General features: G+C 33.8%; 2 protein-coding genes across 3 annotated transcripts; one reads left to right on the top strand and one right to left on the bottom strand.

Moving 5' to 3' along the window:
* LOC105157253 lies at positions 46–4,000 on the bottom strand. 2 transcript variants are annotated; one of them, XM_011073616.2, is made up of 10 exons: positions 3,835–4,000; positions 3,499–3,604; positions 3,275–3,371; positions 3,016–3,073; positions 2,803–2,930; positions 2,633–2,725; positions 2,023–2,295; positions 1,323–1,549; positions 910–1,122; positions 46–631 (listed from the first exon to the last, which is right to left on the bottom strand). In XM_011073616.2, exons 1-10 carry the CDS (start codon positions 3,912–3,914, stop codon positions 527–529), a joined length of 1,380 nt encoding a protein of 459 aa, XP_011071918.1. In that variant the 5' UTR covers positions 3,915–4,000; the 3' UTR covers positions 46–526. The 2 variants fall into 2 exon arrangements, with proteins under 2 accessions (XP_011071918.1, XP_011071920.1); XM_011073618.2 differs by having other exon boundaries at positions 3,524–3,604; positions 3,835–3,881.
* On the top strand, positions 6,491–10,215 carry LOC105157457 (galactinol--sucrose galactosyltransferase-like). The gene is made up of 4 exons (XM_011073865.2): positions 6,491–7,714; positions 7,798–7,975; positions 8,346–8,713; positions 9,637–10,215. The coding sequence occupies exons 1-4, from the start codon at positions 6,491–6,493 to the stop codon at positions 10,204–10,206; spliced, it is 2,340 nt and encodes a 779-aa protein (XP_011072167.1). The 3' UTR covers positions 10,207–10,215.

The raw sequence follows: 15,273 nt of genomic DNA, 5'->3' as shown, positions 1-15,273 counted from the left end.
AATTTGGAAACTTCTGCAATCGTTGTTGCGTTTTTCCCTCCTTTGTGGAGGATTTTAATTTTGATGGGTTGCATTTTCTCATAGTACAGATATTAGAAGTTACAGCAAGTGTAGTTTCCATCCCATCAGTCAATTGAATTACGGCTCCAGCCAGGTTTGCTTGGTTTTTGTACCGTATACGTTTGATTTGTCAAAGATTTTCAAGCTAATCATCTGTAAAAACTCATCCAATTTGGTGTATCGAATATCACAACCTTTAGATGATGCTTCCCCTTCTTTGGTTGTAACCTTCTAACATAATAATTGTACCTCCGTCCATAATTGTATTAGCTATTTGTTTTTTTGCTTTAATCTGCTGTAAAAAGCATAAAAGTTGTCACGTGCAGTTACTTCAGATATTCCCAAGGAGAAGAAAAAGGGAAAACAATAAAGAACCAAGAGTAACATTGTTAACTCATGCCAAGATAGTGACACGGTAGTATTGCTATTCTGTGGTTTCTTGCTGCAGAAATTGACTCTTTGAGAGTTACTTTCTCCTGCCATCATCCCAACCCAAACCAGCAGTTCCCTTGTTTCCAGTTGCTCGTAGAGGTTCAGTCAAACCCTTCATGCTACAGCCAAGTGTCTCTCCCTGTACAAATAGCATTAACAAGTTGTGTAACAATGAAACAATAATAGTTCCATACTGACTATCTCAAAGGAAAATGCCAAGCTGCAAGAATTGCACATCATTCAATTCTTTCTCATTAACATTGCTTATTCACACTTTTACGCCTGTCTGAGTAGTGTGGTACTGGATTTGAATGAGGATAATCAAAACGCTAGGATAATCGATAGTTAAACAACCAATGTGGAAGCATGATACAGAAAGCTTCTCCAAACTGACACTAAATTGGTGGAAAAGTTTACCTCCTTCCAGCCCATGCCTTCAAGGATTTTTCTGGCATAACTTCCTGCCCCAAATGACATGCTCAATGACTCAGCTGCTGCCTCTTCGGGTTGTAAAGTGGGAGATGATGGAGTAGACCCAGTTTCAGTAAGGGAGTTCTTTTGTCCTGGACCTATGCCAAAGCCACCGTGAAGAGCTCTTCTCTCAGCAGCTCTGTCCCGGTATACATGATCCTAAGATTGTAAACCACAAAGATCAAGATGGCAGAATCTAAGTGAAAAAAAGAGTAATCCAACATATATTACTTAAATTGCCGATATTTTGCACTCCGGAACATTTTCGTATCTAGAATCACATTTTTATATCAATCTATTCGATATACAGGAAGGTACATAAAAGGAACTCAAAAAGCTGAAATAGCTTATTTAGTTACCTTCTTTGATGAGCTGAGCTTTAATGATGACAGATTTTTGCCCTTCCGAACTCCAAGACTTTCCAGGCTTTGGGATTCAGACTGCTGATCATCCTTTGCCAACTTCTCTGTCTGATTTTTTATGGACAACTGTGGAAACCCCCAATCTTTAGTTGGGTTGGAAGCATCATAAACTGACAAGGATGCCAAATATTGCAAGCTAGGTATCCTCAATCTGTATATCCGGCCTGTGAGAAGGAAAAGAAACAGATATAACTAACTCATAGCCTTGTGTCTTTTAGTTTGTTCTGAATTGGCTTTCTGCTTCTGCATTCGCTGGCAGACCATAGTGACAATAGGGCCACATTGGCAGCAGTTGGAATTTAATAATTCCAAGTTTGCCTCTGCCAACAGCGAATAGTGTTTACCAATGTCACCGGCAAAGAGCCTCTTTATCACTTAGTCACAATTTTCATATATTCTTTTTCCACCAGAGTGAATGAATCTATATAGCTCGTTGGTGGGGGGATCTCATAACAGTTTTTAACATAAAATGTACTTAAATGCTACGACTTGGAGGAATTTCAAGGAAAGACCAAGCGAAATTGTTAGAACTTAATCCAATGGAGGTTGGTTTAACAGTTTATCCCTTGTCCCAAACCTTCTTAAGCAATTCAAACTTACCACACTTAATAAAAAGCAAACGGGATGAAGAGCAAACCTGATGTCACTCGTACCATATCAAGGTGCACTTCACATACTGGTGCAGTTTTCAGTATACCACCACCTGAAGACACTGACGGATGAAGCTTGTGAGAGCGCTTCCTCAGTCTACCAACCAGCCTAGCCACCTCTGTCTTTCCATCTTTTTTTGTCCCTCTAACCAAAGCCCAATCCCACAAATCCACCGCTTGCAAATCTGACATCCACTCCTCATCTAATTGACTTACTTGACCGTATTGAGCACGCCAATTTTCTTCTTCCTGAGATATACCTGACAGAAGATGACAGCGCCAACTGTCAATACAAACTATGATATTGTGATAAACCAGAATCTCCACTCTCCTTCATGTTTCCTTATTGCGTGGAATTGAGCAAGTCCGTAAAGTTCAAGTCAAGAGGAATTACATGTTTTAACTCAAATTTCATGGATATGATATTAAGCAGAGAGAAAACATATCCAACCAAACAATATCCTGAAATAGCTCAAGCTACAGCTGGCATTTTTTATTAAGATGAGGTAGCAGCAAATAAGAGGATTATACACAGGGAATATGGACGAACATAAATTTACATGAAAGCACAAGCTGACAATTTCAAGCATTAAATACCTTCATCTAAAATTTTCTCGTCCAAATTCCTCCAAAAATCTGGGTCATCAGGGATCCATTCGCCTTCCTCCAGTTCTTCAATATCATCATGCCCTGCACTTTGACAAATAAAAATTGTAATAATACCTTGCAATGAATATTTCAGTCACGTTGAAAAATTTCCAACCAACCATGAGCTGGCAGATTCAGTTTCTTGGTGTCATTAGTTTCCATGGGCGTCAACGTGTCAAAAGCAGCAGCATATGTTGTTTGATTGGAATAGCCTGATAAAAACATATCAATAAGAGTGTCTTCCAACCTGCATATAAACTGCCTTAGACATCAAATGTGGTCAACCAAGAAGTCAGGCATAATGACACAATCTAGATTGAACCTGAGCTCACCATTCTGATGGCGGAGGTGGATACTCCGATTGGTTGCTGCTACTACAAGCCGAGGAGTCTGTCTAGATACAAGCACAGAATAGAATATCACGGATGGTGAAAGAAATAACACATGCTTAGCTAAAACAGATAAAATATTACTTCATGCACATTCAAACAACCAAAGTAACCAAAGAAGATATCATTTAGCAAAATATAAGCATTCGACTTCAAAAAAGACGCAGAAGATAAGTACTGACAACATAGTACACTAGTTCACCTAGGGAAGGCTCGACCGCAACTTCTTTTCCTTCCATTTGAGCGTCAGATGTTTCTCCTTGACAATTAGTATTATGCATTTCAGGTTGTTCCCCAGCCTGGGATAACCACATCACAAAAGTTATTACTTCCAACAACAAAGAACTTGTAAACCTCTGCCACCTTGAATAAAAATCATGGGACTTTATGCAAACATTCAGGAGAAAAAGAACTACAAACCACTACCAGATTGGACTCAAGAAGCACATACTTCCCATCTTCAAATTTGTAATAAAGTCCATCTTTACTGCTATAATACCATCCAGCTTGTGGGTCATGGTAAAATCCAGAACTGCATCAAAATGGGCTAAAAAATTAATTTTTTTCAAAAGGAAATTGTCAATCCTGATCCGGGCATAAAAATTTTTACGAATATATACACAAAGATCGACGCTTTAATCGATGGATTCAAAAATAAAGTCTTGATTCCAAGTGGGATCACCGTCAATCAATCAGAATCCTCGGTAATTGGAAAATTGTGCACGCAAAATTCAAATTCTTGAAATTTCTGTTAAGGAAAACCTGGCGTGGTAGTAGAGCTGGGAATTTTCATCCCACTGAAATCCGCAGTCTGTTTCCTCTGGTTCATTGTTTCCCGCCATGATTGAGCTTTCAACTTTCACTTCTCTATTTCGCTGCCTGTTCTTGCACAGGTGAAGCCATAACCACGGTTTTCCTTTTCGTTTTTTTCCTTTTTAATTTCCACAACACCCAATTATTTTTGGGCCTCGTTACCTTTGGGCTTTCACAAGCTGAAGAACATGCAAATAAATTTCCAAGAATTTTAAATAAATTGTACACGTAATTGGTCTACTGTAATCAATATTTAAAATATATATATATATATATATATATTTGTAAAAAAAAAAAAGAATTTTAAATAATTATTTTTTATCTAAAAAAAAAGAATTTTTGAGAATTTTAAATAATTCTTATGGTTTGTGTTAATTATTCTTGTATACTTTGACCTTTATATCATGTTTTAAAAAAATAAATCTTAAAGTTTAATACGAGGTTTTTCGGTCATACAAGTAGTTCACTCTCTTGTTGGTAGGAGTGGATATTCGAGTCGAGTAAATCAGGTCCCGACCTCATCTTCAGGTAAACGAGATTCTCATTTGAATTCAAAATTTTTTATTTGGACTGATTTGGGTAACATGTTAAATGATAATTCTATCTTAAAAATTTAAATTTTAAAAAAAATTATTTAATATTAATATGGTAAGAAATGGTAAAGGAAATATCTTTGTAAAGTAGAATGAGTGTGTAACAAAATTAAAGAAGTAGAACTTCACAAAGACACATCCATAATAGTAACACATTTTACTTTACCATTTAACCACCCCAAAAAGCATCTAAAATGCTCTGCAAAATAAAACTAAAATAAGAGAGGATTGGTTAATTATACTTGGACCCTTTTTTAAAAATATAAAATTATATATTTTTTAAAAAATATTTTTAAATTATATTTACATTCTTTTCGAAAATTCTCATTTAATTCTTGAATTCAGATGAAAAATATTGAACTCAACAAAAACATTACATAAATTTTAAATTTTGCTCATTTAATATTCTTGTATACAATTTTGTACTTATAATGCAATATATATATAATATTATTATAAATAAGTATAAAATTATTTTATGAGAATATTAAATGAGAAGTAAAATTAAAAATTTATAATTTTTGTTGTTAATGTTAATGTTTTTCTTTCAAACCATAACGAGAGGGAGTCAGATGTAAATAATGAATTTTCGAAGCAATGGAAGACTAATTTTGAAGCTTAATTTGAGAAAAATATAATTTTACATTTTCCAAATAAATTTAGGTGTACTTAGCCCTAAACACAGAAAAGAAATGAAGCATCTGGAAAAGGCAAAAAAATGTGTCTAGAAACAATCTACATAGTACTATGTTCAAACATACTTTCCAACTAAAATCAGACAACTAATGAAACTTCAACTTTAATTTTTAAAATAAAATTTTATTAATTTATATCTATACATATATATATATATATATATATATATATTCTATGCTAAATGTACAAATCCAAATAACAATTAGGTTCTTTCGAGAATGAAAATTCTAAAGGAAAAACAAGAATGATAATCTTTTTTCTAATCCTAAAATTCTTTCAAAATTATAGCAAATTTTATCGAAATTTCAAGATTTATATTATCACATAGCTATTCTCCCAAATGCCAAAAATTTCTAATTTAATTTCGACCCTTCAAATGTCGTTTCAATTTTTTTTTTATTTTAAGTTTATTACATTTTATAGGAAAAATTATTTTTTTCATCTTTTAATTTTACCTTCTATTAGATTTAGTCATGTAGGTATGCCCATTAACTAATTAGTCCTGTAAGTTTGCAAAATGATCGACAAATACTTCTTCGATGATCGGGAATTTATAGTTTTGCTTGAAAATGTGACACGATAGTTGAGTTGTATAATTTTTTAGGGATTTAACATTATGTGGTTTTGGATCCGACTTAGAAACCATGCAGGACATGTTTTGGAGGGAAGAAACCTCATTTTTTTCCTCCAAAACTCATTACATGGATGGTACAGTTGGATAAGTGGTCGAATAATTCAACAAAAATTTGCTACGTGTGTACATTCCGGCATAAATTTTAAAAATTGTCGGAAACTTTACAAAAAAACCCTGAATCAGACTTAATTTCATTATTTTGTAAATTTATAGGAGTAATTAATTAATGGGCATACTAACAGAACTAAATCTAATAAAATGTAAATTAAAGGACGAAAAAATAACTTTCGCCATTTTATATTTCATTCACAGCAATGTAATATATATAAAAAAAATTGTGTTGTCTATTTTATTTTTAAGAGAAATTATATATACATATATATATATTCAATAAAATAAAAAATAGAGTATGACTTGAAATTAATATTCAAATGAAATACTCTCTTAAAGTCCCCTCCCCCCATCCTACCCCACACAAAATTACTATTATGCCCTCGGGTGCTAGAATGTCCCACATAAAGTAAAGCTTAAAAGAACTTTGACCAATTTTTATTTTTTTCTTACACAAGCTAACTACTAAAGTGCATGCAGATTTCTTCTATTTAAACCTTTCTCCATTTCCATTGATCATCATCCCACTACAAATCAATCCCTTTTCCTGTACCCCCCCCCCCCCAAAACAATGGCTCCTAGCTTGAGCAAGAATGAGGTAGGATTCTCAGATGGGCTAGCTCAAGATGGAAAGCCATCGTCAATCACCCTTGACGGCTCACAATTTCTGGCCAATGGCCATCCAATTCTCACCCAAGTCCCTACCAATATCACTGCCACACCATTCCCCTTCATTTCCAAAGCCTTGACCAAGAATGTTCTCGGCTGCTTCCTCGGCTTCAATGCCGATGAGCCAAGGAGCCGACACGTGGTCCCTATTGGCAAGCTAAGAGACATAAGGTTCATGAGCATATTTAGATTTAAGGTGTGGTGGACTACTCATTGGATTGGAAATAGTGGCAAAGATGTAGAGAACGAGACACAGATGATGATTCTTGATAAATCTAACTTTGGACGCCCTTACGTTTTGCTACTTCCACTCATTGAGGGGGCCTTCAGGGCTTCGCTGCAGCAGGGCTTGGATGATAACTTGGATATCTGTGTGGAGAGTGGGTCCACTAAAGTCCAGAGCTCAAAATACAGGAGCTGCTTGTATATGCACGTTGGGGACGACCCATATCGATTGGTGAAGGACGCCATGCAAGTCATTAGGGTCCACTTAGGGACCTTTAAACTTGTCGAGGAAAAGTGTCCTCCAGAAATAGTAGACAAATTCGGATGGTGCACTTGGGACGCGTTTTACTTGAAAGTACACCCAAAAGGTGTGTGGGATGGGGTGAAAGGCCTCACGGAAGGTGGATGCCCTCCAGGACTAGTCATAATAGACGATGGGTGGCAATCTATATGCCACGACGATGACCCCATCACAGATCAAGAAGGCATGAATAGGACATCTGCGGGCGAACATATGCCATGTAGGCTAATAAAATTTGACGAAAATCATAAATTTCGAAATTACTCTTGTCCCAAAGTACCCTCTCAGAAGGGCATGGGTGCGTTTGTGAGTGATCTTAAGAACGAATTCAAGAGTGTCAAACACGTCTACGTATGGCATGCTTTATGTGGATATTGGGGCGGGGTTAGGCCGAATGTCCCACAAATGCCCGAGTCTAGGGTCATACGGCCTAAGTTGTCACCGGGACTAGGGATGACGATGGAGGACTTGGCCGTGGACAAAATTGTCAATAATGGGGTGGGCCTAGTCCCACCGGAGAAGGCGCAAGAATTGTTTGAAGGGCTGCACTCGCACCTGAAATCAGCTGGAATTGATGGCGTCAAGGTGGATGTGATACATGTAAGTTTTTAATGTCCAATTTCTTGCAGTAATGCTACTCATAATAATGATAATTTATAGTATTTTTGTGTGTGTGTGTGTAGTTGCTGGAAATGCTGTCCGAAGATTATGGAGGTAGAGTGGAGCTTGCAAGAGCATACTATAAGGCTTTGACAGCTTCGGTGAGGAAGCACTTCCAGGGAAATGGGGTCATAGCCAGCATGGAACATTGCAATGATTTCATGTTTCTTGGAACCGAGGCTATCGCTTTAGGCCGTGTTGGTAAGGATTCAACACTAATTACAATGACTGATCAGTGCGAGAATTATGATTTCTGTTACAATTATTTTTTATTGTCATGATTAATTATGATTTCTCTTACAATAATTCATTTTTTTTTTTAGTGATCACTCATATAACACCAACATATATTGCTAAAATAAAAAGAATTATTTTTTCTCAATTTTAAATTAATTAACTGATCGCGATAAATGTTATTCAAATTTAAATTGATTTATATTTTACATACAAACATAAAATAGAATTAAAAGAATTAAGGTCTAGAAAGCAAAAATTTCTTTTTTGTTTTTTTAAATATATGTGTATTATATACGTAGTAAGGCAACTTCTATAATGATTGAGATAAATGCAGGGGATGACTTCTGGTGCAGTGATCCATCAGGAGATCCGAATGGTACGTTCTGGCTTCAAGGGTGTCACATGGTGCACTGCGCCTACAACAGCTTATGGATGGCCAACTTCATTCATCCGGACTGGGACATGTTCCAGTCCACACATCCCTGCGCAGAATTTCACGCAGCATCCAGGGCTATTTCCGGGGGTCCGATATACGTTAGCGACTCTGTCGGAAAACACGACTTCGAGCTGCTCAAACGCTTGGTTTTGCCGGATGGGACCGTCCTCCGGTGCCAACATTACGCGCTTCCGACAAGGGTTTGCCTGTTTGAAGATCCATTCCATGATGGGAAGACCATGCTCAAGATTTGGAACCTCAACAAGGTGAGATTCATGATCCATCTCTCTTTAATCCTCTGATCTTGTAGTACCAATTTATACGTACGAGTTGGGGAAAATATTTTTTTTAGTTCCATAAAATAAGAGCAAATTATTTTTCAGTGCCACAGCTATGGCAGATGGCGCTTTTAGTCCCAAAATCACGTCGTCTTTTTAGTTACAAATAATATCATTTTAAGCACATGACTTTTTCGAACTAAAAGCAACACCTGCCATAGTTGTCATGCCAAAAAAAATTCTGCTTATTTTATGGGACTAGAAAAGCATTTTTTACCCATACGTGTTGCTTGTTCATCTGCTGTTTGGATTGTATATTTAAAAAGAATTAAAAATTATGTCTATAATATGTTTCATTTAATAATAAGATAAATTACAACGGGCTCTTCAACATTTCACATAATTATAAATACCACTCGTTGTTTGAGAAATTAAAAATACAATGTCTGTTCAACATCAAGTCCAATCCGTTAGCTAGCTTTTCATCTAGTTTTATGGTGACGCTACAAAAAAATTGAATTTTCCTTACACTATAAATGACCACGATTAAAAAGCTGTGGTAAATCGATACTATTGGTTAAACAAAACCAAAGCAAAAATTCAAGTTTTTACTACGATAATCAATATTCACCATGATTTTTAGACATAGTCAAAATATTTTCCAGGATTTTAATTAGTCATGACTAATGTTTTGGCCATACTTGCAAAAACAACGACTAGTGGCCATTGCAAAACTGTGGTTGATTTGTATTTATCACGTTTTTTTTTTCTTTTGGCTATAGTAATTATTCGTAGTGGAAAATTATATTTTTTCCAGTATGAATTAAGAAAAGAGCCTTTTTGGATTAAGAAATATAATTTTATTTACTTTTTAAATTTTTTTATAAACTAAATGGATAATTTTTTGACAGTTGACAGGTGTTATAGGAGCATTCAACTGTCAAGGAGGGGGCTGGTGCCCTAATGCAAGGAGGAACAAGAGTGCTCCTCAATTCTCAGTCAATGTGACCTGTTTGGTTAGCCCTAATGACATTGAGTGGACTAATAATGCCAAAAACCTCAAAATCCCCTTGAAAGGAATCCATCATTTTGCTGTTTACAAGTACAAACAAAGGAAGCTAAGCCTCTTGAAGGCCTCAGAAACCCTAGAAATCTCCCTACCTCCGTTCGAGTACGAGCTCTTCACCGTCTCCCCCGTGAACGTGCTAACTAGAAAAACGGTGCAATTTGCACCGATCGGACTAGTGAACATGCTCAACTCAGGGGGTGCTATTGAGTCGCTTGAGTATGATAGCAACGGAAGTTTGGTAAGAGTTGGGGTGAGGGGAGCGGGAGAGATGAGGATTTTTGCATCGAGGGAACCATTATCCTGCAGCATTAATGGTGTGAATATAGAGTTCAATTACGATGAAAATATGGTCGTCGTCCAAGTTCCATGGCCTAATTCATCGAAATCATGTGTGGTTGAGTATGCATTCTAAGCTTCATCAATGTGTGCGAGCGTATCATTACCATTATCTTATCAATTTTTGTTTTAATTTTTATACATCGAAAACCTAAAATAGTATTAAGATCACGATCATTCTCAACGGTACGTATAAGGCACAAATTTTTCATGAAACACATAATTAATTTACTTGAATGACGATCTTCTTGTAATAAAACGAGCCATAATTATTGGACAAAAAAGGCATTTTTCTTTCAAAACATTAAATTTTGAAATGAGAAATTAAGAAATATATGGTAATAGCATTTTATTAGTGGAGTGAACTTTGGTGGTATATATAGTAAAATTGATGAATGACAAATAATTAAGGGAATAGGTCATATTTATTTTACCTATATATATACACACACATATATAAGACTATGAAAGCTGAAATTCTTCCAAGGCATAAATTGGGCATAGGATTTGTACGTGGTGGTGGGTGTGTTTTGGAGTCTCCAGGTTGTAAGAGACTGTGCTGGTGACATGTGGCAACCCTTGATTTGTCCACATTGGAAATCCACTGTCAGGTGACTAAGTTGCATAATTGGAAACATGTCGGTGACCATATTTGGCTAATATCAACATATTTATTGATTTTAACTACTTAATTAAATTATTTGTTAAATAGAAACAAACATTAAAATTATTAGATATAACTTTTAAAATTATAAAAAATTTACGTATAATTTTCTAATTATTATAATCACTTTCTATAATTAACTTTTTTATATTTTTTATAAATTATAATTATTAATTTTGCTATGATTATATTAGTTTGTAACGATATGGGGAGGAGCCAAGCCACGTCGAGCTCTAGCGACCGACAAGGCTTGACTTCGGCTTGGGTCTATATTAGTCTATTAAGTCCTAAGTCTAAAATTATCTTATCTATTAATGAAAACAATAATCAAAATTTATATTAACGTGTTTAAAAAATAATTTTTTTGATATTTTTATTTTTAGTCTCTCTATTTACTGGTTAGAGATACATGATTTCCATTTAGCGAAGAAGATAAATTTGTTATCTTGTGATTTTCTCAACACCAGATTATATCTCTTACCAAAATTCCTCTTGCTTATAAATTTCAACGTATCCTCGTTGTCGGAATAATAATTTGTAAGAATTAATTTTACTTATATTATTATATTTATTTAATTCGTAATGATTATTATAATAATTTATTTTTTGATGAATTGGATACTTTTATTTATCACTTAATTAATTAAAATTTAATAAGAGTAAGCCAAATTTTTGACTTCGCCACTTTTTGTAGAAAAGCGTATGGAATGTATTGTGCATGCATACTTTATTGGTTCCGAGAAAGTAGTGTGAAATAATTAAATTAAAGCCAAAGCTCTTGCCATTAGTCCTAGTAAATATATATATATATATATATATATATTGATGTAGGTCGCACAAAATTCGGATCGGATCGCAAAAATGGATCTCAAGGTCGGGTCGCTAGATCCTTCTTTAGAGCTATCTGTTAGTGGATCCTGAGAACAAGCAAATGTAAGACTAGCCGAGTAGCCCTCGGCGATGGCCCTCTGATGCGTAAGTTAGAAATGTGGGGTCGAAAAAGTGAGATCGAAAATAAACTGAGGTCGAATGAGATCAGAAAATGGCAGCAAACAGTAATGAATGTGTGTTGAAATAATCATAAATGAAGATATTTATAATAGTACGGTACCCTATGTACTTGTGACACGTGGCACTAATGAGAGAGAGCTTGCTACATCTCTCCCAAAGGCTGTTGCAGTGGTTGACTTTAGCCTAGTCAAATGGGTCCCACTTGGTCAGTTATATAACATAAAAATACCATAAAATTCAAAGGTATTTTGATAATTAGATAAATATCCCTCATCATATATATATAACTATATATAAACTTATGTGCCAGACAAGGCGCCGTCCGACAAAGATTTCATCCAACATTGGTTAACACTCTTAAGTAGACAATTAATTAAATACTTACAAAATAATACACCAAATTATGATGTCTTACAGGTTTCGTCATGTATACAGCGGCACCAAATTATGTCACGGGTCTCAATTAAAAGAGATGTCTCAACTAAGATACGCACTACCAAAAACAAAATTAATTTATTTTTACGATATAAATCACTATAATTTAAAAATTATAATAAATTAATATTATCTATCACAATCATATTAAAAAAAATTACAATTTTAAAGCTGTAACTTGGGGGTAGTATTTTTAGTTCTGTACAAATTGATTTTTACAATTTACTCCTATAACTTTATAATTACGGCAATTTTGGTCCTTTTCCGGCAAATTTACAATTTCAGTCATGTAAATAAATTTAAAAGACTAAAATTGCAACTTATTTGGATCATGTGCAAGTCACATGTAATTTTTCAGGCAAATTGGCCGAAAAAGGATGAAAATTCCCAAAATTTAAAGTTATAGAACTAAATTGCGAAAATTAATTTGTGCAAGACCAAAATTGCCACCCCCCATAAATTACAGGACTAAAATTATATTTTTTCCGATCAGATAACATTGATGAGAAAACTTAACTTGTAACCACAATTAATTAATATTTGTCATGATTTTAACTTTAACTAAAATATTTTTTCATAATTTTGAGCTATAGCAAATGTTTGGCCGGCTTGCAGAAACTAATAGCTCTGGTGCAATCACAGTTAATTAATATCTATCATGATTTTTTAATTTTAATCATGGTAATTAATTATATAAAAAATTATATTTAATAAAAATTCAAGTACATAATATATATATATATATATATATATAAATAGAAGTATGTTATATATATTTGCGTTCTCAATTAATTAATTAATGTAATATAAATCAAAATTTTTTAACTGGTATAATTTACACATACTAAGTGATTAATTGATAAAAAATTTATTTTTGACAAAGATAAAAATTTTAATAACTCATGCATTATTTATTATCAATATCACGAAACTAAAAAGTATTATTTTATTTCGTTTATAATATCACATATCCCACGACTCGCAAAAATAAAATTAGGGTTCCTCTCCCCCAACTAATTACTCACTAATACTAGCTAGACCTAGCTCCTCACTCCTATCATAAACTCATCCACCTCCTACCAACTCCTGATTTCTATATTACGCAGCCGGGGCATAATCATAGTCTGCATCATCATCGTCGTCTCCATCTCCTTCTGTACACACAGTTGGAACATAATCGCACACGACATCAGCACCATCGTCCCCATGAGGGCAATTCTTGTACCAGCAGCACCCAGTGTCGGCCGTAACAATGAGGGGCATTTTTGATATTTTGGGTTGAGTAAATGTGACAGAAAGAATACTTATAAAAATACAAACACGAGTCTTGAATGAGTTCAAGATGGAGAGGGCAAAACATGGGTAGATATATATATAACCCTAGAAAAAGGCAGTGGGCATGGCTTGCTTAGGGTTTGCGCGTGCGATGTGTTAGAGGTGTGTGCAAGGCCCCAAGCTGGTTAGCTGTGGTACAGCCAGGTCGGAAATTGGACAGCCATGTCAGCTTTTAACATGTGGAAATTTATTTATTTATTTATTTTCTCTAATTTTGTTGGTTGGAAATAAATTACCATCTTATCTTTAAGAAAGAATGTGTGGGAAATATATATTCTGTGGTGGGGTTTGCTGTTTCCTCATCTCACGACTCGAAATCTTGAAAAGTAGGGCAGCATAGATGTACTAATATTCTATGATGCCCTAATATATACGAACACGATATTAGCATGTTTGATCGAAAAATTTTTTAGTAAAATAAATTTCAACATGATGTCGACACGACTGAAGATGTGTTAGATAATTTTCGAGTACGTATAGTGATTTGTATTTGTGTGTTTATATTTATTTGTTTTTTTTTAAAATAAAATAATTTCAAACATGTCGAAAGGAATATAAGAACGAATATTTAAGTACCTAAAATTAATGGAAAAAAATAGCTTTTAGAAATGATTAATTTTAATCACATATATATCCCCAAAAATTGAGAAATTTATTATTACTGAAAATAAAACTTACAATTTTAGGAGGAAAAATAATATTTATTAGTGGTGTGTTAATTTGATATAATTAATATATACAACCTAAACATGATAAATTATTCTATGTTATTTTAAAGGTTTCTAAATCACAAATAAATACTATATAAAAATAATATTTTGTGGTCAATTTGTTACGTACGTTTAGTTACATCACTGCGAAGATGTCACATTGCATCGTACAGGACAACCTTTTTTATTTAGCTTACATCATTTACGGAAAAATTGTAATTTTAATCGTGTAATTTAAAGGTGGCTTTTTTATTTTTTAAGAATTAATTTTAATAATTTAATTCTACATTATTATAATTTTGATAATTTTAGTTCTTTTTCGACTAATTGGATAGAAAAATTACATATGACTTGCAAATGCGCCAGTTAAATTACCTGATTGAAATTGTCCCATCAATTGGCCGAAAAATGATGAAAATTGCCGAAATCTTAAAGTTACTTGACTAAAATTGCATTCTTTCCTTACATTTAACTAAACACTAGTCCCGAATTCTCTATTTAATTGGATGATATATAAATTACATGTATTTTTCAGTTAAATTGGTCAAAAAATAATTCAAATTATCAAAAATTTTGAACTATAGAATTAAATTACAAAAATCAATTCGATTAGATTCAAAAATGTCACCCCATAAGTTACAGTATTAAAGTAATTGCAATTTGCCCTTTCACTAGCACAAAAATGATATGATACAACATTCTACCAAGATAAATTGGTAGGAAATTATCACATGCCGTGCATGTGACCTCGAAATTTTAGTCTCATAATTATTGGAGGGTAGCAAATTTAGTCCAAATATCAGTAAAGCAAAAATGCTACATTAGCATAATTGGCCGAAAGATTTAAAATTTTTCAATTAAAGACGTGCCAAATATATGTTAATTTCCGATTGAATTTTGCATTTTCAAAGACATTTTGTACTAAATATGCTAATCTTTTTTAGTTATAGTACTCAATTACAAATTCAAAATGAGAAATGGCTAAAAA

The sequence above is a fragment of the Sesamum indicum genome, linkage group LG3 (assembly GCF_000512975.1).
Source record: "Sesamum indicum cultivar Zhongzhi No. 13 linkage group LG3, S_indicum_v1.0, whole genome shotgun sequence".
Lineage (NCBI taxonomy): Eukaryota > Viridiplantae > Streptophyta > Magnoliopsida > Lamiales > Pedaliaceae > Sesamum > Sesamum indicum.
This window is presented reverse-complemented; position numbering and strand designations above follow the sequence as displayed.

Excerpts from the sequence above, each read along its gene's own strand:
- LOC105157253 (XM_011073616.2), bottom strand. The coding sequence starts at position 3,914 with ATGGCGGGAAACAATGAACCAGAGGAAACAGACTGCGGATTTCAGTGG. Across the intron at positions 3,372-3,498 it reads TGCTTCTTGAGTCCAATCTG|GCTGGGGAACAACCTGAAAT; the intron begins GTAGTGGTTTGT and ends TGGTTATCCCAG. Across the intron at positions 2,931-3,015 it reads CCACCTCCGCCATCAGAATG|GTTGGAAGACACTCTTATTG; the intron begins GTGAGCTCAGGT and ends GTTTATATGCAG.
- LOC105157457 (XM_011073865.2), top strand. The coding sequence starts at position 6,491 with ATGGCTCCTAGCTTGAGCAAGAATGAGGTAGGATTCTCAGATGGGCTA. Across the intron at positions 7,715-7,797 it reads TCAAGGTGGATGTGATACAT|TTGCTGGAAATGCTGTCCGA; the intron begins GTAAGTTTTTAA and ends GTGTGTGTGTAG. Across the intron at positions 7,976-8,345 it reads TATCGCTTTAGGCCGTGTTG|GGGATGACTTCTGGTGCAGT; the intron begins GTAAGGATTCAA and ends AGATAAATGCAG.